This window comes from Pundamilia nyererei, unplaced genomic scaffold (genome assembly GCF_000239375.1).
Source record: "Pundamilia nyererei isolate P.nyererei 1_Seehausen unplaced genomic scaffold, PunNye1.0 scaffold00075, whole genome shotgun sequence".
NCBI classification, from domain to species: Eukaryota; Metazoa; Chordata; class Actinopteri; order Cichliformes; family Cichlidae; genus Pundamilia; species Pundamilia nyererei.
This window is the reverse complement of record NW_005187476.1, coordinates 152,269-177,099: the sequence shown is the minus strand read 5'-3', so window position 1 is coordinate 177,099 and position 24,831 is coordinate 152,269. Positions and strand designations below refer to the sequence as shown.

The following is a 24,831-nucleotide window of genomic DNA, read 5'->3' as shown; positions in this document are numbered from 1 at the left end:
TTCTGAAAGAGAGAAGTAGTAGGGTTGCCCTCATTCAGTCGAATCCCTCCAGAGAGAGAACCAAGGCGAGAGGAAGGAGGGAGGAGGAGGGGGCAGGGTACGATGGAGGAAGATGGAGGAGTTGAGAACGAGGCAGCAAAGCTAGCAAAGAGAGAAGAGAACAAACGATGTTCTGTAGCCTGTGAACCTGATCTGACTTGTACTGTTGTTTTTGTTGGCGGTGCAAAGTCTGCCCACTTCACTGTGCACTTCTGAGGTGTACTCTGTTTTTACAGTCGCTCTGTATCTACTGTGATGTCACACTTCGTGCACATAAAGCGAGTCGTGATGATGATCTCGGCCGGCTTTTAACCGCCGGCCTCCGCAGCTTCTCCCTCCAACTACATTTTCCTCCGTCACAGCTGCATCCATCCCCCTTCATTGTTCTTCATCTCGTTACGGCGGTCTCGGGAGTGAGTTCGTGTAGCCAAGGACGGGGTCGGCAGCCGGCATGTGTTGTTGCCATGACAACATATAGTGAGGCAGTCAAGTCATCAGATTTATCAACGTGTTTTTACTCGCAGTGAAACCTGCCAGTGGGGTACACAACTCCACTGTTTTCTTTGCCTCGGCTCTTCCACCGCAGACAGTTCCATGTTTTGCTCTGTTCTCTTTCTTTGCCTCAAGTCTTCCTGTCGATGGCCAGGCTGTGCTTTGTCCTTTTTTTCCTTTATTCCACGTTCTACTTCTGAAAATGTCTTCCAGGAAACTTTATTTGCTTTTTGTTTTAACTTATACAAATACTTTAAAAACCAAATACTTGTCTTTAATTTTTTTTTCTCAGTACTACTGTTAAAAGTATAAAGTTCAGATCATACTTGACCTTTGTGTTGTGTTGGGAATCTCGGCCCCGATTCCGTATTTAATTTATGTTCACCAAGCAATACTGCAGCCCAGTATTTAATGTGTGCACCCAAAGCATAGACTGTATGTTTTTAAAATAAATAAAGTCAAATAAAATAGAGTTAAGTGCATAAAACCTGCAGTCTTTCCAGTGGCCAGCAGCTGGCGACTCGTCTGGTTGCTAAAAGAAGTCTGATTGTATAAAAGTCTGTGAGAAAATGGCCCTACTTCTCACTTGAGTTGATTTTATGATCTGTGCCTTTATTTTCCTGTCACATACAGTATCATGGTGATTTGGTAAATGACGGAGCCATTCAGGGTAAAAAAGGTGATAAAGCAGGGTGTGCTGCCAGACTAACCTCTCACTTGTTGTTCACACTTTCAAAACTCAACTTGTACAAAGTGCTTTGGGTACTCAGGTAGAGTCTATGAGAGCCAGGCCATTTATACAGCCTATGATGCAAAACCTCATGAAGAATAAATTTCTCTTTTTCCAAAAGCTATTAGAAATGTGTCAGTGAGCCACATTATTGCGCTGAGTGTACCTTTTATTATCCTTTATTATCCTATACAATTAAAAACTAGTAATTAAACTGTATTCTTTGAACATTTCTTTTTAATCTGCTGACAGAGCATGGAAATATGAACTGCATTAGTGTGTTTAAGAAACTTGGAGGACAAAAGAATAATTTGCACGAACACAAAACTCAATAATGTACCACTGAGAGAGTCCTGAGGCCCTCAGCTGGTGTCTTTGGTATTCTTGGACATGACAAAACCTGTCAGTCAGTTTAAGAAAGTGTGCACTGCTAATGGACCTTTAAATAAACCTTTTTGTTGTAGCTCTTATGTTATTTTGTTCCTCTGTTTTGTACTAAAATGCTTTTGATTTTGATCAGAGGCAGAATTTGAAAAATCTGCAAGAGAAATCTTTTAAGTTTATTTGTTAAAAACCACACGCTGATCTCTGGGATACAAAAACTGGAAAAAAGATGGCAGGAATCGAGCTGTTAACAGTTTTGCCATTTTAAAAGTTTAAAAGAAAGCTTCATGGAGAGCCAAGGCCAAAAAAGATGAGTCGCTACGTAGAAGTAAAAGCACTGTGAAAATTTAACACCTCAATAGGTACAAAAATTACTACCGAAAGCCCAACTCATAAACTCTCCTAAATGCTTCTCGGGTGGCAGGAAAGCTACCTGAGTATCGAGCAGTAGTAGGTACTGACCCCAGACCAACAGTGAACAGCTGTAGGCTCCCTGATTCAGCCAAAAGCAAGAGGAAGGCGGGACAGACTACATTTTATTTGTTCATTAAGTTAGTCCCTGTAAGGTTGCAGCTGCAGGCGTGGGTTAGGTGTGCCAGCAGACAGGTTGTTCCCCCATTTGCGTGCCACTTACTTTAACCTGCATCGGGAAACAAACCTCCGGTTTGGATGAATCCATCATCCTTTCATACCAACTTTTGGATTTTCTCCTCTGTTTCAGGTATTTCTCGCTTGGATGATCAAATATTCATCAACCGCAACCCCGGAGTGCCGTCAGTGGTCAAGTTCCACCCCTTCAACACCTGCATCGCTGTGGCTGACAAGGACAGCATCTGGTCAGAGACTACCACATTCAGTTAAAATGTTAAACAGATCATATTGTCGTCTAATGAGTGTGTTTGTTTTAGCTTTTGGGACTGGGAGAAGGGCGAGAGACTGGACTACTTCTACAACGGAAACCCTCGTTATACTCGCATCACATCCATGGAGTACCTGAACGGACACGACTGCTCACTGCTGCTCACCGCAACAGGTTTCTAACGCACACACACGCACAAAAGTGTGAGTTCAGATGCACAAGTGCATCCAAGTTATCAGCGCAAATGTCCACGCCCACTGGCAACAGCAGAAATCGCAGAGAGGCTCATTTGTAGCAGCAACAAGCCTTAAACACTTGGCTGTTACACACAGAGCACTCATGTGTAGTCATCATCATTCATCAAAAGAAGAAAGCAATTACCCTCCATGGCTTTATCTTCATCACCCACAGGAACCGGAGAAAACAACTCGACATTAAAATACAAACACATTTATTTTGTTTGGTCTTCCTTCTGTTAAATTAAGCTAAGAAGCTTTGATAAAAGGCTTCAGTATTGATAAATCTAAATTCCATCTCATCAAAAAGTAATGTTCACTTATTCAGCTTTTCCCCATCACTCATGCTCTGAAGGATAGCAGGGCAGGACATTAGTTATAAAAAAAGAATCAGCATTAAAAGAAGTAAAACGCAGGCTGTAAATCAAGTGGAGACTTTTATGGCCTGTAATAGCTTCCTCATAAGAGTGCACGGACGTGTTTTATCTTGGTGTCTTTGCCGTGTTTCAGCCGCAGAGGTTTTGGAGGTTAGATTCCTGCCTCGTTGTTTCTTTCTGGCGAGATGCTCACAGGCACAGAGCCTTTTAAGATGCCGCTCGGCGTTACACACTCTCCGTCTTCTTTTGAGGAGTGTGTGTTGACAGTCAAGACACAGTGTGTGTGTGAAAGAGTCTTGGTTCAGGGTTTTCATCAACGCAGTTCAACACTTTAAAGTGCATAAAGATTACAAACAGGATGCTGGTGTCTGTGCAGCTGCGTCCAGCCTCAGCGTTTACACCACGCTGCATTTTTTTCCTGGCTCTCTCTCTTACTCTGTATCTTTCCCTCTCTCTCTCGTCTCTCCAGATGATGGAGCGCTACGGATCTGGAAGAACTTTGCTGACCAGAAGAATCCGGAGATGGTGACGGCGTGGCAGGGTCTCTCCGATATGCTGCCCACTACCCGAGGTCAGCCCTCCATCAGCACCCACAGTAAAGACCAACGCTCTTTATTACTGTGTCACCAACCCATCCGCAGTCCCACCCATACCCCAAAACCACAAACTGTCCCAAAGCATCCCAGTCATACGTCCTCATTGCTCCGCCTACAGAGAAGGTCTGAGAGGAGGTTTTTTTCTCCTTAAACTAAGTAATGAAAAAAACTAAAAGAAAAAATTCAATTTTGCTGAAACGATACAGCCACAGCTGACAATTACAGTAAAGTACATCTAATAAAGTAGGTTAAGGTTGCGTTCACACTTATATCTTTTTAAATTAAACACAGCTCAGGTTTTAGATGAATAAAAGAAAAAGTCCAACACATAACTGGACTAAAATCACACAGCACTCAGCCTGAAGGTAGTTTTTCTTGTTTTTTTTACAGTGTGTTTGGTGTTTTAAACCTCAGAAATTCATCTCTGAATAAAAGGTGGCACCAATGAGAGCATTTCAGTTGCACAGTGACCCAGACCCCATCAAACCCAGCAGCAAAAACTCACTCGCACAGCTTCGGTTTTAATTACCGCACATGTGTGCTCATCCCACAGAGCTGTTCAAATCACTAAAAATGTCAGATTTGAGGGGCAGCAGCCAGGGCAGACCACTTCACCGTCACTGGAAGTCCGGGAGAGTTTGTCACGAGCTGCTTTAAAAATAACCAATTTCACACAAATGAAAAATGACGCAGCCGAAACTTTATTTCCATACTTTTGCATTCGGGTTGTTTCTGCTGCCGGCGGCGGCCGGTTTAAGTCCACGAATGTAGGTCTAATTTAAAATCCGCTGTCAGCTTCACCTCCCTCACCTTCTCACACGTTCCACATCTGTCATATATACCTGTCACACCTGAAACAGCGGGGGCTGTTTAACCTACTGCGGGCCCTACATTCCAAGTCTGCACGTAATCAATCACGAAATGCAGAAGGTAGGTATTTCTCATTCTTCCCCTGTGAGACTGTTCACATTGCTTTAGTGATCGTTATAAAACTGGGACTGTGGACGTTGGTGGATCCGCTGCCATGTTTACCTTCGTGTTGACACACTTACATACAACTCCCGAGGCGGAGATATTCACAAATGCGATGCAGGCACCCACTGTACACACCTGTCAGACACTTCCACCCACCGGTGTGTTGTGTCAGGTTGCGCACGCTCTCCTTAACTCTCTCCCCTGCTTTAAATTTCTGCCTCGAGCGTTTCTCAGCCGATACTACTGGGATGTTTTTGGGAGCAACTGTGACAGCTGTAAGAATGACTGTTTCTGAGCATAACCTGTGTGATAAACGCAGCGATTACCTACGTAGCGCTCATCCGTCCGTATGAAAATGGTGCACTTTAGCACGAGCGCAGAAGTTTTTTTTGTTTTTTTTGTTTTTTTAATAACTGCGTGTCCCATATGAGATGCGGCACCATGTTTGGCTAATTGGCAGCAGCCAGAGCAGAGCTGTCAGATTGAGTGACTGGCTGATTCAGTGCCTGACTGCATATCTGTGCAGAGGTGTGGACCTCATGCCGTGTGCACATACGTGTTTCCGTCATTACCGAGTCACCAGAGCTCTGCGGGCCCCTGCAGGGAGGAGACACACTTAACTAACACCGGTCTCTGCCTGACTCTCACGACACAAACCGCCCTGAGAAGCTCTCCCTCCGCGGAGGACTCTCCGACAGCGAGCCACAGCCATGTTTTCTCTGAAACTTTAACATTTAATGGTGTGCTTGTTATCCTGGATGTGTCGTCGGTGACAGTCCACTGTTTTGCAGTCTGTATGCAGAACCTAGTGAAGGCATCAGTTTTAATATAAGCAGCCACTCAGATGAGACCTCGCTTGAAAAAGTTTTACTGAAGAATCCAGCTTTGGCTTGTTGTGCTCCAAAATGTAAAAAAATAAAAATGAACTTGGCAGTAGATCTCAGAAACCTCGGCAATCTCACGCAGACTCTGCTTTCCCTGGTGCATTCACACCCACCACCTCCTGGCCCAGTATTCAGTTCTGACTTATTACCATTGCTTGGAACGTCTTTCAGATTGAGTACAATAACGCTGTGTTTAGAATTTTTAAGATTTTTAGCGTTGCCTCAGCTGCATTAATAATGTACAACCCAATGAAATATTACACAAGTCTGTCTTCTCGCTGCCAAAATCCTGCTCTACCTCTGTAGGCAGTTGCAACAAGACTGAGCATTTCTCAAGGAGATGCTGCCAGACAAACACACTCACACAAGAGTACCAGCAGGACCTGTCCTCACTCAACCCGCCCCCCCTCCCATCGTCCAATAACACGCTCCTGTGCTGTTTTTCATCAATGATCCATCTCTGTGGACTGTCTGGCTTTTTGTTATTTTGCTGGGTCTTTGATATTGTTTTGTGGGTGTCCCCCCCCCCCCCCCCGAGAGAGAGAGGCTGAACAAGGCAGCAAGAGCGAAGCAACAAGTCTCCATAAGAATCCATACATATTTGTGCACCTTGATTATTTCCAGGTGTTGTTTTTGTTATTGACCAGCCACAAACTGACGCACACTCAGCTCCACCCTGCCTGCTTTTTAACGCTGTGGTGAAGGGATCTTAGATTCTGCGTCCTGCAGGTTCAGATGCTGGGGACGCAGTTTGCAATGCAGAGGTGGCAGCTCGGCTCAAATCTCCTTCCGCTCTTTGGTGTTACCACGCTGGGAAGCAGCAGCCTTGTTCATCCCTCTGCTCTTCAAGTGCATGTAGAGTAATACCCATGAAGTGGCGAGGAGTACCTACCGTCACTTCATGGGTATTACAGCTCTATTCGGTGTGTGTGGATGTTTGGGTTAGCATGCACAGGGGTTCTTGCTAATTTGTTGCTTGCTTTGTTACGTTCCTGCTCTCCTCCCCCTCCCCCCCTTCTCCATCTTCCCTTCCTTCCTCCATACGCTCCTCTTCCCCCTGCTCGCAGGTCTGGCCAGAAGGGTCTCCATCTATCTTGACAGGAGTAAGCAAGGAGGTGAGTGTTGCATTTCTCTTCTATTCTCCCTCACTACTAAAGCACGTGCTGCACTAAACAGCCAAGGGTGTGCCTTTCATTTAGAAATTTCCTTTATTCCCCTGACCACTACCAGCACGCGTCATTCATTCACCTGTCTGGTGATGTTTCATTACTCCATCCCTGACAGTCAACCCAAGTTCAGAGCACGCTCCATGAAGAAAAAACTTCCACTAGCACAGACATGTCTCTTCAGAAGGCCAGCACAACCTTTTTAAAGTTGATATCAAAAGCTCTTAAAGGTTAAAGAAGGTAGGAATTAACTCTAATCAGGTTGTTATTTACAAACTTACAGTTTTTCCTTAATTTCAGACAAACGTGAGAAAGCAGATTTCTGTTCCTCTAGTCAGCGACAGTTTAATAAATGTCAGATTGTAGCAGCTGTCTGCACTTGAGTCTTTTGCAATAAAAGATTCTGGTTTTCAGAGGCAGTGCATGTCAAGCAGTATCAGTGTAAATAAGTCAGTGTTACCTAAACAGATAATTATGCAGATGTTAAATGAGCAGTTAAAAATCAGCCACTGCTTAAACAATCAGAACCGACACATTTGACCCACTTTGCAAGCAAACACTGGGAGATTCTTGCAGCTTTATTTAGCTGGCTAACTAACCGCCCTAATCTTTAAAACTAACCAGTCATGAAAGTTTAAAAAGCTGCAGGACATGTAAATGTCGTGTGACCATATGAACTTCATGTCTAAATGGTATTATGCTAAATTGAACTAAATCTCCATGACCAAGGCAAAAATCTGTGACAAATGGCTGATTAGCTTTAGACATGTTGGTTCTTTGTTAGCAGTAAGCTTCATTTTTAGTAACATAACTCTCTAAATACACTGGAATGGTTTGCTGGGATATATGCAAACATCCTCAAAGTGTATACACACTGCAGGAGACACATTGGCTGTGATCTGATTATATTGAAACTGTAACCCCAAAAAGTAATCTCTGTGGAAATATTGTTTGGCTTCTTTAGATTGTGAGGAACTGCAAAAAAGATCATCCTTAAACCCATGCATCATAACTTCAGCCACACGCACACCGCTTTGACTTGGCTAGTTATTCAGCTTTTAAATTACGGGATCCTTGTACCGAACACTCAGTGGCAGGCACATTTGCAAATGGGTATTTGATTAACTCGGCATGTAAAATAATACTTTCACATAGCTGCATAGTCTCCAGTCACTCTTCATCGTCACCTCAAACAGCTTCTTTCATTTATTTAAAAAAAAACGTGCACACACACAAATTGAATCTGGTCCCATGGGTGTCGGTGTTTAATTGGGACTATGTCTGTCTCACTGGAGGGTTCAGCCTGTTAAACTTCAGAGGAAACAGTGGAATTACAGGACTGCGGCTGGCAACTGGCTCTGAGAAGTTATTCCTGCAGCTGCTGCAGCTGCATTAGTATGCAGAGGAGGCTGTCGCTGGAGGTAGAGCTTTGTGCAGAAAACAAGAGGGATAAGGTTTCTAGGTAAAAATGGGAGAATTCTTAAGAGGGAAGGTCAGACAGGGGTTAAAAGGGGTGGATAAGTAGGCGGATGGCAGAGGAGAAGATTGGAAGACAGGATAGATGGAGAGAAAATAAGGAAAGAAAAGTTGGAGATGACTTGAAAATAAGGTCATGCTCGTGTTTATTTAAGGTTGAAAGGAAGCACAGAGAGAGCAAACCAGAAATTTCTAATCAGTGTTTGTTCTGGGGTTAGATGGACTGAAGCGAACAAACGTCACATCTCTGCAGATTAGACTAAGAGCCGATCTAATTAAGTTCTGATCCATATAATTTCAATATGTTACAACACAGCTTTGTCCTTTGTTTTATTTTTATTCCTTTTAATGCCACTACGTTTGTTTCTTTTTTTCTCCTCTTTAATCATCTTTCTCTTTGTCCCTTTTCTTGTGCATGAGCAGAAGTAGGGCTGACCTCTCTTCTTTGGTTTTATGGAGACACGCTTTGTGTCCTGCTTTACATTCAGCCTTGCTGCCTGGGACCTTGTTAACATCAGGCCTCCAGAACCTTGTGTGAAGTTGCAGTGATACAAAAGGCTGCAGGGTTTTTGTCTGCAGCTTTTACATAAACGCACATCACAGATTTTCACTGTTTTGTAGGTAAACACATTTTTAAAAACTACATAATAAAAAGCTAAAGAGATTATTGTCACTGCAGTATTATAAAAATGTATAACGTTTGATATAAAATTCCTAAAATATATAAATTATTATTTTTTAGATGTAAAGCCAGTGTTTATATTCAGGATCTGACGCCTCGATCATCTTCTACAGCTGATTGGGTGCCGGAGTTTAGAAAAGCAGCCACTGGGAGGTGAATCAGGAAGATATTCCTGCCTGTAGACCTCCAGCAGCAGTCCTGGATCAGAACCCATTTCCTTAAGTTATTTAAAATGGCGTGAGAACTTTGTGCTAGTCTCCTCTCCCCAATAATCAGGTCAACAGGTGATAATGTCGGCCGCTTAGAGCTCATTTCAGGAGGTCTGTGTCAGCCAAGCAGGTCCGAGCTCTTTCAAAGGTTAACCAAATGCCAAAGTGGGGAAGTCTCCCTGCCCGTCAGAACGCTCCCGTATCGTGACATCATTGTCTATCAGAGGCACGCGCGTGCTGGGTAAGTTCCCAGTAATCTTGGAGGTTTATTACCAGAATCCTGGAAGACCTTTTCAAAGCAAACAGGATAAAGTGAGGAGATTGAAAAACGCTGAGGGAGAGAAGAAGCAGGAAGGCCTCAGCGCCAGTTTTAATAAGCTGCAGTGTGTGGGATAGTTAGGCCATCACTGGAGATAATGGTGCAGAATAAGAAGTCAGAGGAAGGCGTCTTCTCCGGAGAGGAAAGATGGGAGTGAATCAAAGATATTTATGCAAAGGAATAGATAAATATCACAAATTGGGGATTTTCTTGGCAAACTGGTGCCGGAGCAGTGATGATCCACCACAAGCCTGCTGGCTGTTACTGGTGTTAAACTAGCTTTTTTTGCCCAGTTAATGATTCAGCAAGGGGAAGGCCATCTGCTAACAATATCAGTGCCGTTTTTGACTGGGGAGGACTCAAGCAGAGAGGGCGAAATACCAGATTTAAAGAGAGATTGTACCTGGAAGCTATCTATGCCTCCACCTCTGTAACGTGGTCAGATTTCCAGCTGATGAAACATTGCCCACACTCCTTTTGCCAGCTCCTTCCTTCTCACAACTCAATTCTCCATGTCCACATTGATTTTTGTGTGGGTAACTAAGACCCGCTCAGGCCCACAAAGGCTCCCTCTAAGGCAGGATGATATCCCGTTTTGAGCAGCTGAGTGTTGTCTGCAAGAGACAGAACTGAAAGGTTTGGTTTAAGGTTTCAGATCTGTGACCCTCTGAACTCAAAGTGAAGTTTTTTGACAGCTGTCAGGGAGAATTTAGCCGCTTGAAGTGGGACAGAAGGGAAGAGCTAACGCGGGAAAGATAGTGGAAGCGAGAAGTTAGCGAGAGGAGCACCTGGATAGAGAGGCAGAGAGATGGAGAGACAAACGAGACTGCAAGCAGGCGTACAGCTAAATGTTCTTCGAGCGTCTCAAGCTTAATATATCTTAATTAGGACTGAAGCATCAGCTCCAGCAGGGGTGAATGGGGGCTGCACACTGCTTCACTGCTATTTTGGGCATTGATTTTAATTCAAAAAGTGTTCCTTTATCTCTTCTGATCCTCTTTCTTTTCTAGAATATTTTCTAGAATGTAACAGAAGCAACAAGTCAGCCATATTTCTTTTAATCGGCTTCTTTTAGTCATCAAGTCAGTGGAACATCTGGGAAGTTTGCGCTTTGTCACTTTGCCCAGAAAGTTAACTAAAAAGAGTTAAGTCATTAGCGCATGATGCATAGAAATTGTGACTTTTGTTTCACATAGAAAGAGTTAAGAAAGGAAATCTTCAGAAGAAAGTCACAAAGGCTGTGTTCAAGGAGCATCGTGTTTCAGATCCCTGAGACAAGACATACAATTTCAAACTCAGCCGTATTATCAGACTTCAGTCAGCATCTGTATGGAATATTTCTGATTTGGGGCTGTGACTCTGGTCAGGGACTCTGCCTTCCACGTGAATGCAACTAAAAGCGTAAAGCAGGGAGAGCAGGAGCAAGACCTTTGTACAAAACAGAACAGGCTTCGGTGCCAACAGGTAGGACACTGATCAAGTTAGACGCAGTGTAAAAAGGTGGCACTGGGGTGGAGGTGTGCTGTGACACAGCTGGCAGATTCACAGCAGCTATAGGCAGGCTGAAGGAAGTCGAATAGCTTATTCCCTGTGAGCAGTACCAGAGGTAATGTGGTAAACACTGCAATCAGCTGACTTGCCAGGAGTGCAGCCTGAGTTTGACATTCCCAAAAGCAACGTTTGCCAAACATTACCAACTTCATTTTGTGTCATTACCGAAACAAATGATGAAACTATTAAAGGGTGAAAGCAGCTAATATTTTGCTCGTCATCTGTTTAATTTGTAATGACGTTTGTTTTCGAATCACTATATGCTTTAGTTCTGTCCGGCAGTCCTTTAATGCTTTGCAGGAAAAGCAGGTCTGTGCATCATTTTATTTGACTCCAGTTTTCCCCTGACTTTGAGAACCACTGGCCCAAAGAATTTCTTATTGTGAGAGCACACAGAGAAAGGCGTTGATGAGCTGTATGTAAATCTTTGGGAAAGTTTGCTGATGTGCGTTTCCTCCTGCACACACTTCAGTGCACTGGGGAATCTTCCCTTCTCCCCTCCACTCATTGTAACCCAGATTTCCTCATTACCAGTCTGTCAGCCTCAAAGGGAATGCCGCCTCCTCCTTTTCACAGCGTGAGAAGCCCGCGCGCGACTGTGAGCGTGCCATTGACAGAGCACAGTCTTGTGAAGCGGTTTCCCCTGCATGCTATTCCCCAACATGTGCCAAGGCACACCGGCGGCGTGACGCCCGAGCGGGCCGGGTGACGTCACGCTTTGATTTGAAGCCGCCGCACGGGGCTTGGGTTTTCCTGACAGTGTAAGAGAAGTCGAGCGGTATTGTGACACAGCAGCGGAAGCTCAGTCACGACTGATAAATGAGATGTGTGAATGATTCGAGATCAGCTGGGGGAGATGTCTAATAATTAACGTGTTCGCTCTTCAACAAGGTTTAGGAAGAGCAAAGAAAATAGCTTCTTCTCTTTTCATCTACACTTCGTTTTGAAAAGGAAGCAAATTAGAATAAAAATAAGCAGTGTTAAAAAAAAATTAGATGAATGTATGAAGCAAGGTGCTGACACAGGTGGGTGAGCTGGAGATGGCTATTGATTGTGTAAAAACAGGAGGAGGAAGTGACTCAGAGAGAAAGGAGGAGGAACAGGAGGAAATGAAGCTCGGCGTGATGAGTTTCAAGAGGATAGAAAAGGAGGCTGTTTCTGTAACGTCTGTGGTGAAAGCACTCCTGCAAGAAAGGGGGAGAGATGGAGTGTGTTTTTAATGTGTGTTTTGCTACCTGCCCCATTATTTCTTCTCCTCCACCATTCAACCCTCCGTTAGAGCGTCTGCACTCTGGCTTGTTGGAAATGCATTTCTCCATCTGCGCCAAGGTTATCAAAGTGAGCTAAGAGGATTTATTCTGTTTACTAAAATGAAAAAAAGATGCATTATGTACTTTGAAAATTACGTCAATTAAAATGGAAAACACACAGGCTTTAGCTTTTAACACAACACAGACAAGGTGCAGTGACACGTACTGTATATGTACAGAGAATCAAGTAGTTTGTGTGCACCCTCATTGTGGTTTAATAGAATAACCTTCTTTGCTTTAATTTGCCCCGTGACCTTTGTAACCCCTCATTTCCTGTCTGTCTCGCCCATCATTTCCTGTCATTTTGGCTTTCACTGAAGGCAGAAAAGCCTCCGAAAAATGCAGACGAGCAGCACGTGTGGTTAAAGCTCCATTAAAATGCTGGTCACTGCAGGTTAGCTGACCAGACATAAATTTAGTAGTTCGCACAGAGTTTGAAGGTCTTGCACATGTAATATGCATAAAACCTGTTACGTGTGTTAATCCTGAGCCGTTTGATAGAAAAGATTTGCTTCCAGTCTGTCGTCCAGACGATTGATGTCAGAGGTCTGTTCAGGTTAATACTCTCAGAATCATGTGACTTTCATCTGTCTACCATTTGCTATTATAGCATGCCGCTAGCTTTGCCCTTTAAAACTGTGCCGCCACTATCAAGCATGTTAGCTCATAGTTTAAAGCCAGAAGCTGCAACTTCTCTGTTTTCACTGTACGGTCAGCCGATCGAGCTCCTGCTCATTTTCTCCAACACAAAAAAAAAAGGTTATTACTGGTCCGGGTTTCCTGCGACAGAAAGAGAGAGAGGCAGAATTACTGTGTGCAGCGATAAAGCTGAAATTACACTCCTGCCTTCAGTGGATCATTTCAGTAAATTATGAATATTCTGCACTTGTCTCAGTAGGCATTTGCTTAATTATTTATCTGTTTTATTCTTGACAGTAAACAGTTTGTAGCATTTAAGTGGCTTTGCTGTTACATTTGAATTATGGCTAAACGAGCACCTTTGAAAGTACTGGCTTTTGTTTGTTTGTTGTTTTATGAACGCAGATATTTTAGTGGTTGTTCTGGATTCATTTTGCTTGCCAGAGGCAAATATTAGTGTTGCTGCTTTACTCAAAGGCAGGCCAGACTGCAGTGTGAAGAGCAGCGAATGGGAGCAGCCGAGGGATCGTTAGCCAAATAAAGATATCTGGTGCATAGGACCAGCAGGGGGGTCAGCTTAGACCTGGAGGGGTGCTGAACCCTGACTATACACACAAAGTTGGCTTGTAACTACACTCATCAGCCACTTTATTAGGTACGTCTCACTCTACCACGTTGGACCCTCTTTTGCCTTTTCTTTAGAGACTTTGGCTTGTGTTGACATGACAGCATCATGCACTTGCTCCAGAGTCGTCAGCCGCACATCCTGCTCTCCTGTTACCACATCATGAAGTTGCTCTATTGGTGACTCCATCCATCCACTCTCTGCTGCTTATCCTTTCCAGGGTCGCGGGGGGGCTGGAGCCTATCCCAGCTGTCTTGGGGCGAGAGGCAGGGTCCACCCTGGACAGGTCGGCAGTCTGTCGCAGGGCTAGCACATAGAGACAGACGACCATTTGCTCTCACATTCACACCTCTGGGCAATTTAGTTTCCAGTTAACCTATCCCCACTAACTGCATGTCTTTGGACTGTGGGAGGAAGCTTGAGTACCTGGAGAGAACCCACGCAAAGATGGGGAGAACATTCAAACTCCACACAGGAAGAACCCGCCCTGATAGTGGACCTTAATGCTGTGAGGCAACAGTGCTAACCACTGTGCCACCATGCTGCCTCTATTTGTGACTGTGGAAGCTATAAGCAGTCATAAAGCGATGGACATGGTCAGCACATGGTTACTGTAGATTTCCTGTCAGCTTCAAGCTGTCTGGAATCAACAAGGTGTTTTCACCCAGAGAACGAGCACTCACTGGGTGTCTTCCCTCTTTCTGGCCATTCTGTGAACCCTGGAGATGGTTTTAATGGAAAATCCCAGCACATCAGCAGTTTCTGAAATACTCAGCCCAGCTGGCACCAGCAACCATTCAATGACATTCAAAATCATTTAAATCACCTTTCTTTTCCGCTCTAATGGTTCATTTGAATTTTAGTAGATAATCTTCACCATGCCTACATGTCTAAGTGCGCTGAGCTGCTACCTTGTGATTGGCTGGTTAGAGATTTATGTTAATGAGCAGTTGAACAGGTATAAAATGGCTGGTGAACGTATTTTATGGGGGTTCATATTTACTAAGCCTGCTGGAAAGTTACGGAAAATCATTTTCCTCCATGAGAGCCCTCCTGTTTTTCCTAAAAACAATTTTAGAGTGTTAGCACAAATTTGCGTTAAGTCCCGTACATCTGCTTTCTTAATCGCTGATTCAGTTCAGTCGCTGGAGCTTATCCCAGCTGCCATAGAGCAAAACAGCGGGTACACTCTGGTCATGTCACCAGTCCGTCGCCCCATTCATCCTCACACTCCCATTCAAACTTGGGTCAAAGGATTTAAACTGACTAACAGCAGTAAAGAAAAGGAGGAGGCATTTATTTGCTGTTCAGCTTGTTGAACTGTTCAAATAAATAGTGTCAAAACTAGAGACCATAATTGACCAGTTGACCCGTGGCCGTGTGGAGGAAGCTCGCTGAAACGGTCACACCCTAGCCGCTCATCGTGGAGCGCGCTGTCGGCTGCAGTTAGCTTCCCTCCGCAGACGTTCCTGAGCCAGCACAGCTTGTGCTGCACTGTTCACTTGATTCCTGCTGTGACTGCCAGCACACGAAGAGTCCTGCTGTCTTCAGCTTCTTCCTTCCTCACTTTTTCGCTCGAGTGCCATTTGACTCATCAAAGCCGGAATCTGCTGACAGGCGCAGTTCCAGGGTCAGTGTTTGCATCTCCCAGTGGTCGTCCTGACAGGGAGGATGCAAAATGCTAAACAATGCTTCAGTCTGCATGAAGTGCGCCTTTGTACACTCGGGAATGACTTGGTTTTAATGGTCCGAGTTTTACTGCAAAAACATTTCTTCTGCACCTTTACACTCTGCAGACAGCAGGGTTTTTGCTCGTTCTTTGATTGTTCCTTTCTGTTGTATTTATTAGTGACGCACTGGTGCAGGAGCCTGCCGCACTAATCTTTCATTTGACTTGGTACATGTGTCAGCGTGAGCCTCCTGAAACCTCCGACAGATTGCGTGGGCTGTGTATTACTGGGATCAGCACATGTTCTGTGTGTTTAGCAGCTGTGTTTATAGGTGTTTGTAAAGGTCCCTTTTTAAATGAAATTTAAAAAAAACATCAAATTCAAACTGCAGCTCGCAGATTGTGTGCAAATTATTCTTATGCTGTTCGTGTAATTGTGATTAAAAGCCACCTTCTGTTGTTTTGAAAACAATAAATAATCCTGGTGTGTGCTTCGTATCGAGCGCACAGTCCCATTTGTGCTTGTTGTAAGTGTCGCTGTGTCGTCCTGTGTTTGTAGGAGCAGGTATGGTCGTGGACTGGGAGCAGGAGACGGGGTTCCTCATGACGTCTGGAGACGTCCGAGTCGTCAGGATCTGGGACACTGACAGAGAAATGAAGGTCCAGGTACTTGGCACACGTCACTGCTTTGCGTTTCTCTTCATTAGTTTTATAAAATCGGGTAAAAGAGTGACCCGAGGGCAAATGGAGCATCTGTTGGTCTGTGTCAGTCAAGTGTGACTCTCTGCCCTCCTTCTAGTTCCTAAATCATTGTCGTGACCTTCATCTGATTTCGTTTATTCCTTCATGTCTCTGGAAAGTAGAAACATGAAACCTGCAAGTCTCATATTTTCTGAAACTAAGTAGAATTTCAATCTTAACGAGACTTTTATTGCCATTTGTCATAAATCTAAACATCAAAGGAAAAGAGGGAGACAGCAGAGGAGGTTCAGGGATGTAGTGAAGGAGGACATGCAGAGGGACAGGGTGAGATGGAAGCAGATGATTCGCTGTGGCGACCTCTACAGAGCGCAGTTGTTGTGATCTAAACGTCAACACTTTACATCAGATCTTCTGTGTATCCAAGAATCACACTTTGGTCCTTTCACGATTCGTTGACAATACAAAATGATCCTTTAGCAGGATTTTGAGTCTAGCTTTCAACTTTTCCCAAACGAGGCCGCTGTGTGGAAGCATTTTGGTGGAATTTTAGATTTAAGCTGTAATATTCATCAGGAACAACTCGGATTACTTTCTTGGTGCTAAAACATGAAAACAACCCTGTTTTTGAGGCGTTTCACATTAAAACTTAATGTGTTCACGGAGCTCTCTGCTGCTGCTGCTGCTGTTTGTTTGGGCAAAGTAATGGAAGTGTGAGGCAGAGCCGGTACCATTAGTGTGGTTTCTTTCTTTTCTCCTTGTTTTTACACATCTAATGGACCTCGGTGTGCTAATCATTGTCATGATGGATGGACTTAATACAAGTACAAATGGCCCCAGTCTCGCCTATGGCTGCATATTGATGCTGCGCCCAGCTTCAAATGAGCCAACAGAGCACATGATTGATGATTTTAAAGGAGGTTTAATGTGAAATGAGCGTTACCTTTACAGACCTTAACAAGAGGATTTGTGTGTGTTCTTGTGTGCGTGTGTTCGTGCGCCAGGACATCCCAACAGGAGCGGACAGCTGTGTGACCAGCCTCTCCTGCGACTCCCAGCGTTCGCTGATCGTTGCCGGTCTGGGTGACGGGTCTGTGCGGGTCTTCGATCGGAGGATGGGCCCCAATGAATGGTAGCCTCCCATCATCACTTTCTCATCACATTAAATCACTTTCAAATTTATGATTTCTCAGCACGGTTTTATTTTACTGTCTCAACGTTATCTAATTTCACTGAAGAACACACATGGCAGTTTCTCCTACTCCAGACTCTAATCTATATTTATTGTATGTAGTGTGCCATAAATCTCCCTTTGGGGTTGCCTCATCCTTTAATGGACCCCGTGCCCCCAGCTTGGTTAAACATTATTTTAATTTCAGCCCCTGAGGGGGAAAACAAGGCAGTTAAAACATGAAGTGGCCCATAAATCTTTAAATGAAGCTAATTTAATAGTTCCCCTTCAGGCTGGGAGTTACATCTTTCAGCAACTGTTGCCTCCCCATGTTGATCAGCCCAGAGCTGATGGTTGGACTCGGTCTTAGGAAAATTTTGTATAGAGAAGCTTATTTTTTTCAGTGCTTGGAGAAAAGAGTCCTTAAAATTTGGCCTTAGACAGATCAGCGCCGCTCAGCTCCAAGAAGATGGTCATACAAAATGAAATCAGAAAGACTGTTTTTTCTCCCCACCGTGATGCCACTCTGCCACCCAGTGGTGTGTCATCCTCGTTACATGTAGAGCAGCAGGATTTATCTTCAGTTTTTTGTTTGTTTTTAATACCACACTGGTTACCCAAGAAGAAAGTCACCACCCAGTTAAATCAGCGGTCAGATCAGAGCCTTTCTACCGAATGTGCACCCAGCTTTACTGTACAGCCAGATCGTTTAGTCACATTACTTGATTTGCTTTTAATTAAGGAAAGAAAGAAATTTAACGACTGTAACGGCGTTTAAAGTGTTGCTGGATGAGGCTTCAAGAAAAGCTCCTTCGTGTGATAGACACGTGTTTTTATTCTCGCTTCTGCTGCAATCATTTAATTCTTCAGGGCTTTTTCACACCCAGTTAGCCCAAAGCAGTGAGTCAGTCAATCAAAACACAGTGAGTAGCAGATATTTTCGGCCTCACTGCACCCATGGATGATCAGACACTAGAGGCTCTCCTGTTGGTGGTGAAAATACCACTTAATGTACCAAAAGACATATTTTTTAAATGGTTTGTTTTGACTTGATGTCACTTGTAGCGTAGTTAACTGACGCTTGTTGTGTCTCCGCAGTCGTGTGATGACCTACAGGGAGCACGGAGCCTGGGTGGTAAAAGCTCATCTACAGAAGGAGACAGACGGGCACATCATCAGCGTCAGGTATCCTCTTTCACCTGCTCAGACTCACAGACACTAACTTGAATGTTTTCTTGCCTGTGCTGACTCTGGTTATCCCGTCAGTGTTAACGGAGATGTGCGGTTCTTTGAGCCACGGATGCCGGAGTCCATCAATGTGCTACAGACGGTGAAAGGCTTAACGGCTCTAGACATCCACCCACAGGCCAACCTGTTCGCCTGGTGAGTTGGTTTGCTTGACGTTGGGTCAAACCCAAAGAATCAGATGCTTTTTCCTCAAGTAAATACCTAAATGCACGTGTGTGACTCTTCTGTGTTTCACTGTCGACCTTCCAGTGGATCGATGAACCAGTTCATAGCGGTCTACAATGCAAACGGCGACGTGATCAGCAACATTAAGTACTACGACGGTTTCATGGGACAAAGGATTGGTGCCATCAGCTGTTTAGCCTTCCATCCTCACTGGGTAAAACTAGAGCTCAACTGTGTATCTGTATCGTCTTTGTTGTTGTGTTAAGCTAACACCTGTACCTGACAGATAACTGTTATTAAAAAACTGAATATCTCTAATTTAGTGAAATTTAAAAAACAATGCATTCCAAAGTGGAAATGTTCGAGTGAGCTTTCCTTTAGAGGTACTTAGCCACAGCATTTAATCTGCAATTCAGTCTTCACTTTAAAACTGCACTCATCAATTTTATATCAAACAATTATGCAAATTGTGAAAGATGTTCCTTGTCACATTGAACCCAAAGAGAAATTTCATTTGTTTAGCTCATTTCTTTGGTTTTCTTACTCGGAGCTCATTAAATTTGCCTCCAGTCACAGTTGTTACCTCCTTTAGTGACAAACCTCCACATCAAAGAGCACTCGGGCAAAGTTAGCTGGTGTACACAGAGTCAGGTATTCTTCTCTGGAGCGGTGGGAGGTGAATATTGGGCTCGCAGTTAGTCAGAAACATGGCGGCGAATGAATGCTAATGTCCGAAACTGGACAACACTGACTCTCTTGGTCGGTTACCAACTTCTGGTTAAAAGAAGTTACCGAGTTAAAATTTAAGTTAAAAAGTTACCAAGTTACCTCCTCTGTCTTTTCTCTCCGTCTCCCTGCAGCCTCACTTGGCGGTAGGCAGCAACGACTACTACATGTCCATCTACTCGGCAGAGAAGAGGCTCAGATAACACACCAGCATCCATCACCTCTCCTCCCCATCATCACACATGAATTGTGACCCTGAGCCTCAAGCACCGGGATGTAAATGACGTTCTTTTTTGTTTTTCGTGTACATATGCAATTACCACCCTGAATGTTCTAGTGATGGCTGCTGACGAAAACTCATGCTACAGACGACTCTCTATATATATTATATTATCATTGTTTATTCATATTCTTATTATGAAGCTAATGATTGTAGACTTGGCTGTGCTGAGTGTGTATATTTAAATAGCATCTACAGAAGAAGAGCGGTTCTATTTTAAAAAAGAAAAAAAAGTGGTACCTGTCGATCACCGGGGGCCTCTCCTCGCCACACAGCGAGCATCACTACCTGAACAAACTCTGACCCAATCCAGATGTGGCGAGAGAGGACAGCACGCACACACTGTTCAAACACATTAACCGGTGCAGGAAACATGAACTCGCCACGCCACCGAACCCCGGTGCGTGTGCGTAAACTGGCCGAGGATGCGGAGTTTCGTGACTTCGCAGCACCTGCCGCCAAGACGCTTGGAAGGGCTTGGAAGGACGGACCCCGGAAAGGTGGATTGTGATTACTGTTCCCTGAAAACGTCAAGCCGGCAGACGTGACGAGTTTGTTTTTGTGAGTGTTAGAAGGAATTATAGCACAGATGTGCCCTGCCCACAGCGGGCTCTCATAGCCTTGGACTTGCCCAAAAAGACACCTGCTCCCATTCTGCAGTTCTCCTCCTCGCTTCCTTCGCCCCAGCGTGCCAAACAAAATCATCATTTCCATGCAGTCCCCTTCGCTGTGGCTCGGAGGGGTGTGCTTTTTGTTTTGTTTGTTTTAGCTAAACCTGCTTTGTTACTAGGATGACGCATGCCCTTGTATCTAGCACAGTGAGAGGAGAGCTAGCCAAGTACCTGGTCCTACCTGGAGACCGCGGCAGCTACCTACCTGCCTCTGCAAAGCAATAAGACTGCTCGTGATCGATCCAGCCTCAAGCTCTTCCTGTTTCCCACAGAAAAACACACTTCCATTTGGAGGGGGTGTTCGGCTGCCACAGTACAGCAATACAAACGCACACATTTCCATTCACGACAGCGAGTTTCCTTTAGACTTCATCGTATGGCTGTGCCATCTTTACCTGCTGTCACAGTAAAGATGGCGGTTTTTATGATTTACCTGAGGGTCAAACAAGCCCTCAAAAAGCTGCTTTCATTTTTATGGCTTCTGGAAAATACAAATAGAAGTAAAGCTTCTTGTTAATTTAAACCAATCAGGCGCAGCTTTGTCTTCATTCAGATCCTTTTTTTTTCTTTGATGAACCCCCGCTGCAGGGTTTCATTTGAGCTCTTATTTTGCTTTTATTGCAGACTTCTTTGGATTGATTATGTGTAACGGAGCGAAAGTGCGCCGCATGCTTAGAGAGCGCCGACTCACCTGTTGTTGCTCGCTGCATCAGGTTTTAGTCAGCCCCCTAGATTTCGCTCAGGTATTTCACGAGCCCCCGTCAGCCCCCTCCTCCCCCTGCAGCATGATAGGCAGGTGAGGTCAGTCACAAGCAAGAGATCATGAAAACTGACGTCAATGTGGTGCTCTTTCCTAAAGCTTTTTTTTTTTTTGTGCATTATCACCATCGTCGTGCCTCTCCTCTGAGGCAGCTTTGCCTTTTTAATCTTTTTTTTTTTCGTTCTTTTCTTGTATTTTTCTATGTTTTTAATTCTTCTTTGTTCGCCTTGGCCTCGGGGGGCGGGTGGGGGGAGCTTTAGCATTCAAAGGCTGCTCCCCCCTCTCTTTTCCTGCCACACCTCCCATCTGCATCGCGCCTCCCGAGCTTTTGCTTTTCCCCCGCAGACGGAGTGGATTTGTAGACTGAAAGTGAACTGGAAACACCAAACATACCACACAACACGCAGTCCGGTCACCACGTCAGTCTCCACCCTCACACGCTCACTGAGCTGGTCCAAGCCCTCAGCTCACACTCACATCCATCTCTGAGTATCCTGCTTTGAGTTTTAAGATTTTAGAGCTGGACAAAAAGTCTTTAGTAGGAAAGGAAAAGTGAAACAATCAGGTTTGTGTCTGTGACTTCAGACTGCTTTGCTGACTGTGGTTCATAAAGCAGGAGATGAAATCAGTGAAATAAACCAAATACAACACCGGGTTTTGTCTGTTTCTTCAATGTGTATTCAAAGAAGCCTCCAGATGTTGCTGAGCTGTTTCTACTGAAACACACTACAAACAGGAGAATATCCTTTATGGATGAATTTCTAAATTATAAATAATTGTTCACAAACAAGCGTCTGTTGTCTTATTTTAATTTCTAGTTTCGTGTGAATTTATATAAATTTTGTAAAGTCAAAGAAAACTTTATGAAAAAAAAAGAACATCTGCTTTGCTTTTCTAAATTAAAGAGAGATCTTAAAACTCCACTGCTTAGTTTATTAGAGTTATATTTTGTTTTAGGTTTGTTGGGAAGTCCCGGCACCACGTCAATGCACCACACACGCATTGTCTCATATCCTGAAGCTGCATCGGTTCAGCTGTTTCAAACAAATATGTAAGAAAACGATCTATGTCCTACTCAAAGCCGACGAGATCTCCTAGTGGTTCAAACTGAAACCAAAATAAAACCGGATTAGGGGAGGGCAAGGTTTCATGTTAATGTGGGCTTTGTTAGTTTTCTTGGAGTTTCTGAGATTTCATTAATTTAAACAACTTTTGTCTCAACTTAGTGCATCACCATATGTTTAACACCTGAGCTTGTTTCAAAGTTTGTGTCAATTTTACTTCTAAAAAAACCATAAACAGGTTGAATGGGATGATTTAAAATTGCATTTCTATAAAGTTGCACCAAAAACTAACAACTTGCATACATTCTACTGGCCAGCAGGAGGCGACACCTCTGGTTTCAAAAAGAGGACTAATTATATAGTAAATTGTATAGACCTATATAATATATACAAATTCTATATAATTATGTAAGTGAGAAAATGGGACATTTGGCACGTGTTATTTTTGACCTCATTAAACATTTAACTGAAGTTCAGTCTCATTTTAAGTCTTATTGAACACAACATGGTGTTTGTTTTATTTTGTCACTATGGGCCAAACGTCACGTCATCACATCCGTCACACCGAGATGGATGTTTAGTCATCTGTGGACTGTTGGTCTTGCCATCAGTTTTTTTTCCTCTTTTCTACACAATTGTATTTAAATAGCGCCAAATCACAACAACAGTTGGCTCAATATGCTTTTTAAAAATGCAGAGAAAACACCAACAATCAGGTGACCCCCCCTATGAGCAAGACCTGTGGCGACAGTGGCAACGAAAAACTCCCTTTTAACAGGAAGAAACCTCTGGATCATGGAGGAGCCATCTGCTGTGACTGGTTGGGGGTGATGGGAGGAACCTTTGAAATGTCAAAAAGCTCCATGGGCACTCAAGATCCTTTAAGAAAAGTCCCTGATGGACTTTTGGCTCCCAGCTAACCTCTCGTTACCCACAACATCCTGTTAGCTGCTTTTAGCAAATTCAGCAGCTGAATCAGAGAATTCAAAATCACCCAAATGCTACAGCTGCTGGAAAAACACTGGATGGAATTAATCGTCCTGTCCTACTTTACTGGGTTTGGTCGTTCGTGTGTGATTGAGTGTGTTGGCATGATCTGTTAGGACCACAAAGTGTACGTTTTTATAAAGATGAATTCTACAATTAAAGCAAAAATTAATTAATTTGATGTATTTAAAAATAAATGCAGTAAATCCCAAATAATTTTATTATACAGAGCAGTTAAGAGCATTATAAACCCATAAATAAAACTTTCAAATTAAAAAGGGAACTATGAAAAGATCAGTCAACTTGGGCATAAATTACATAATGTTTTAATTAATTAATAAAAATCCAATTTCATACTCTATTTAGAAAAAATGAATTTTCAAATAAATAATTCAGGATAACATTAAATAAGGATGAATTTTTAATAATCATTTACACCCCGCCCTTCTTTCTCTTGTTTCGTAGTCTGTTTATTCAAAGTTTCATTAATTATTTGTAAATGAATTTAGACCCATTACTGCATAATTTAATTGTGCAGATAGATATAAGTCTAAAAATACCATTTTTTGTGGTGATGGTAACAATAACAGCTGTGTCTTTAATGGGATGATGATTAATAAAAGAATTAAAGCGTGCCTGTAAAGTTTCATTCTGTTTTAATGTCATTTCTAGTGACGTGCTTGTTTATAGTTTAAAAAGACTGAATATTTCCAGCTGCAGGTTCAGCTCCAAACTGAAAAATGTTCCAACAATATAAAACAGGTTTTCTTAAAGGCACATACTCATAGAAGTTGGCATTTCTTTAGTTAGATGATAGAAAAGCACCATGAAATCTGACCGTTCCCATTTCAACTAACCAGAGAACTGCTGCAGTAAAAGCATGTGGTAGGTTACTGCAGATAAGTAGGTTTGAGGCCTGTGGTTGTTTCACAGCTGCATTTTCTTTTTGTTCTTTATAGTATGTTTTATCATCACTGTGTTGTCTATAACTTTAACTCATTATAGTAATAGTTTTTTAACCCTGAAAATGAAGACAAATCCTTCACTTTGCAAGTCTGGACCGACCTCACTACAGTGGGTGACCTCATCAAATCAAGGTTCACTGAGGAAATCCTCCTGATGTTGGCTCAGAAGAGACACGTGAGTGAGCTGGACCCGTTCAGACGTTTTTGTGTCAAGTCCTTCCAGACGTCACTCGAATGCCTCTGGAATCATTTAGTCTTTGTTTACGGGTGCGGTCTGTCCTGTGACGAGGCTGATGTGGTTCCTTAACAGAAGAAGAAACAATGTTTTTCGGAAGTTTTTAATTCTTGTAAACGTATTTTAATTTTGGATAATTTCTTCAATATTAATTTGCCAGTTTTTTTTCCTCTAAATATTAAACGCTCCCATGGTTCAGTTTTACCTTACTATTGCTTTTATTGCATTTTATTTACCTGAGAACTTGATTCACCTTTATAGCTAATTTTCCATATGATTTCCAACTTTGGAAAGCACTTTACAGTTTTATGTAATTTTAAATAAGCTAATAGTAAACTAAAATTAAACACACATATATTTTTAGGTCTTTTACTTCAACTGTAATCTGTTCATTTAGAATTGAATACTTTGTGGTTGATTTTGCTCTGGAATTATTTTACCACATCACAGACCAAACAAAGTAGTGGGAATATTTCCATCTCCATGTGTCCTGTAAGAGCCGTGCTCAGATTTATGTCAGGGAAAGCTGTTTTCAGCAGCTGAGCCAAGCATCTTCCCATCAGGAAACTGCTTCTCTATGCAAAGAATGTTGTGCTCGTCTTCTTCTCCCTACCTGCATGGCCAGGTCAGAGGTCAAAGGCC

General features: G+C 43.3%; 1 protein-coding gene across 4 annotated transcripts in view; it reads left to right on the top strand.

Annotated features, from left to right (window-relative positions):
- Positions 1–21,723, top strand: part of rptor (regulatory associated protein of MTOR, complex 1) — a 185,665-nt gene extending 163,942 nt beyond the window's left edge. The window contains exons 27-36 of one of the 4 annotated variants that reach the window (XM_005737331.2): positions 2,367–2,481; positions 2,554–2,678; positions 3,587–3,688; positions 6,640–6,687; positions 15,778–15,884; positions 16,922–17,049; positions 18,187–18,273; positions 18,355–18,471; positions 18,586–18,715; positions 19,362–21,723. In XM_005737331.2, the coding sequence (XP_005737388.1) occupies positions 2,367–2,481; positions 2,554–2,678; positions 3,587–3,688; positions 6,640–6,687; positions 15,778–15,884; positions 16,922–17,049; positions 18,187–18,273; positions 18,355–18,471; positions 18,586–18,715; positions 19,362–19,430 (1,028 nt within the window). In that variant the 3' untranslated portion in view covers positions 19,431–21,723. Of the gene's footprint in view, positions 1–2,366; positions 2,482–2,553; positions 2,679–3,586; positions 3,713–6,639; positions 6,688–15,777; positions 15,885–16,921; positions 17,050–18,186; positions 18,274–18,354; positions 18,472–18,585; positions 18,716–19,361 lie in introns of all 4 variants that reach the window. The other 3 variants (XM_013911927.1, XM_005737332.2, XM_013911928.1) reach the window with 3 other exon arrangements.
- The last annotated feature ends 3,108 nt before the right edge of the window (positions 21,724–24,831 follow it).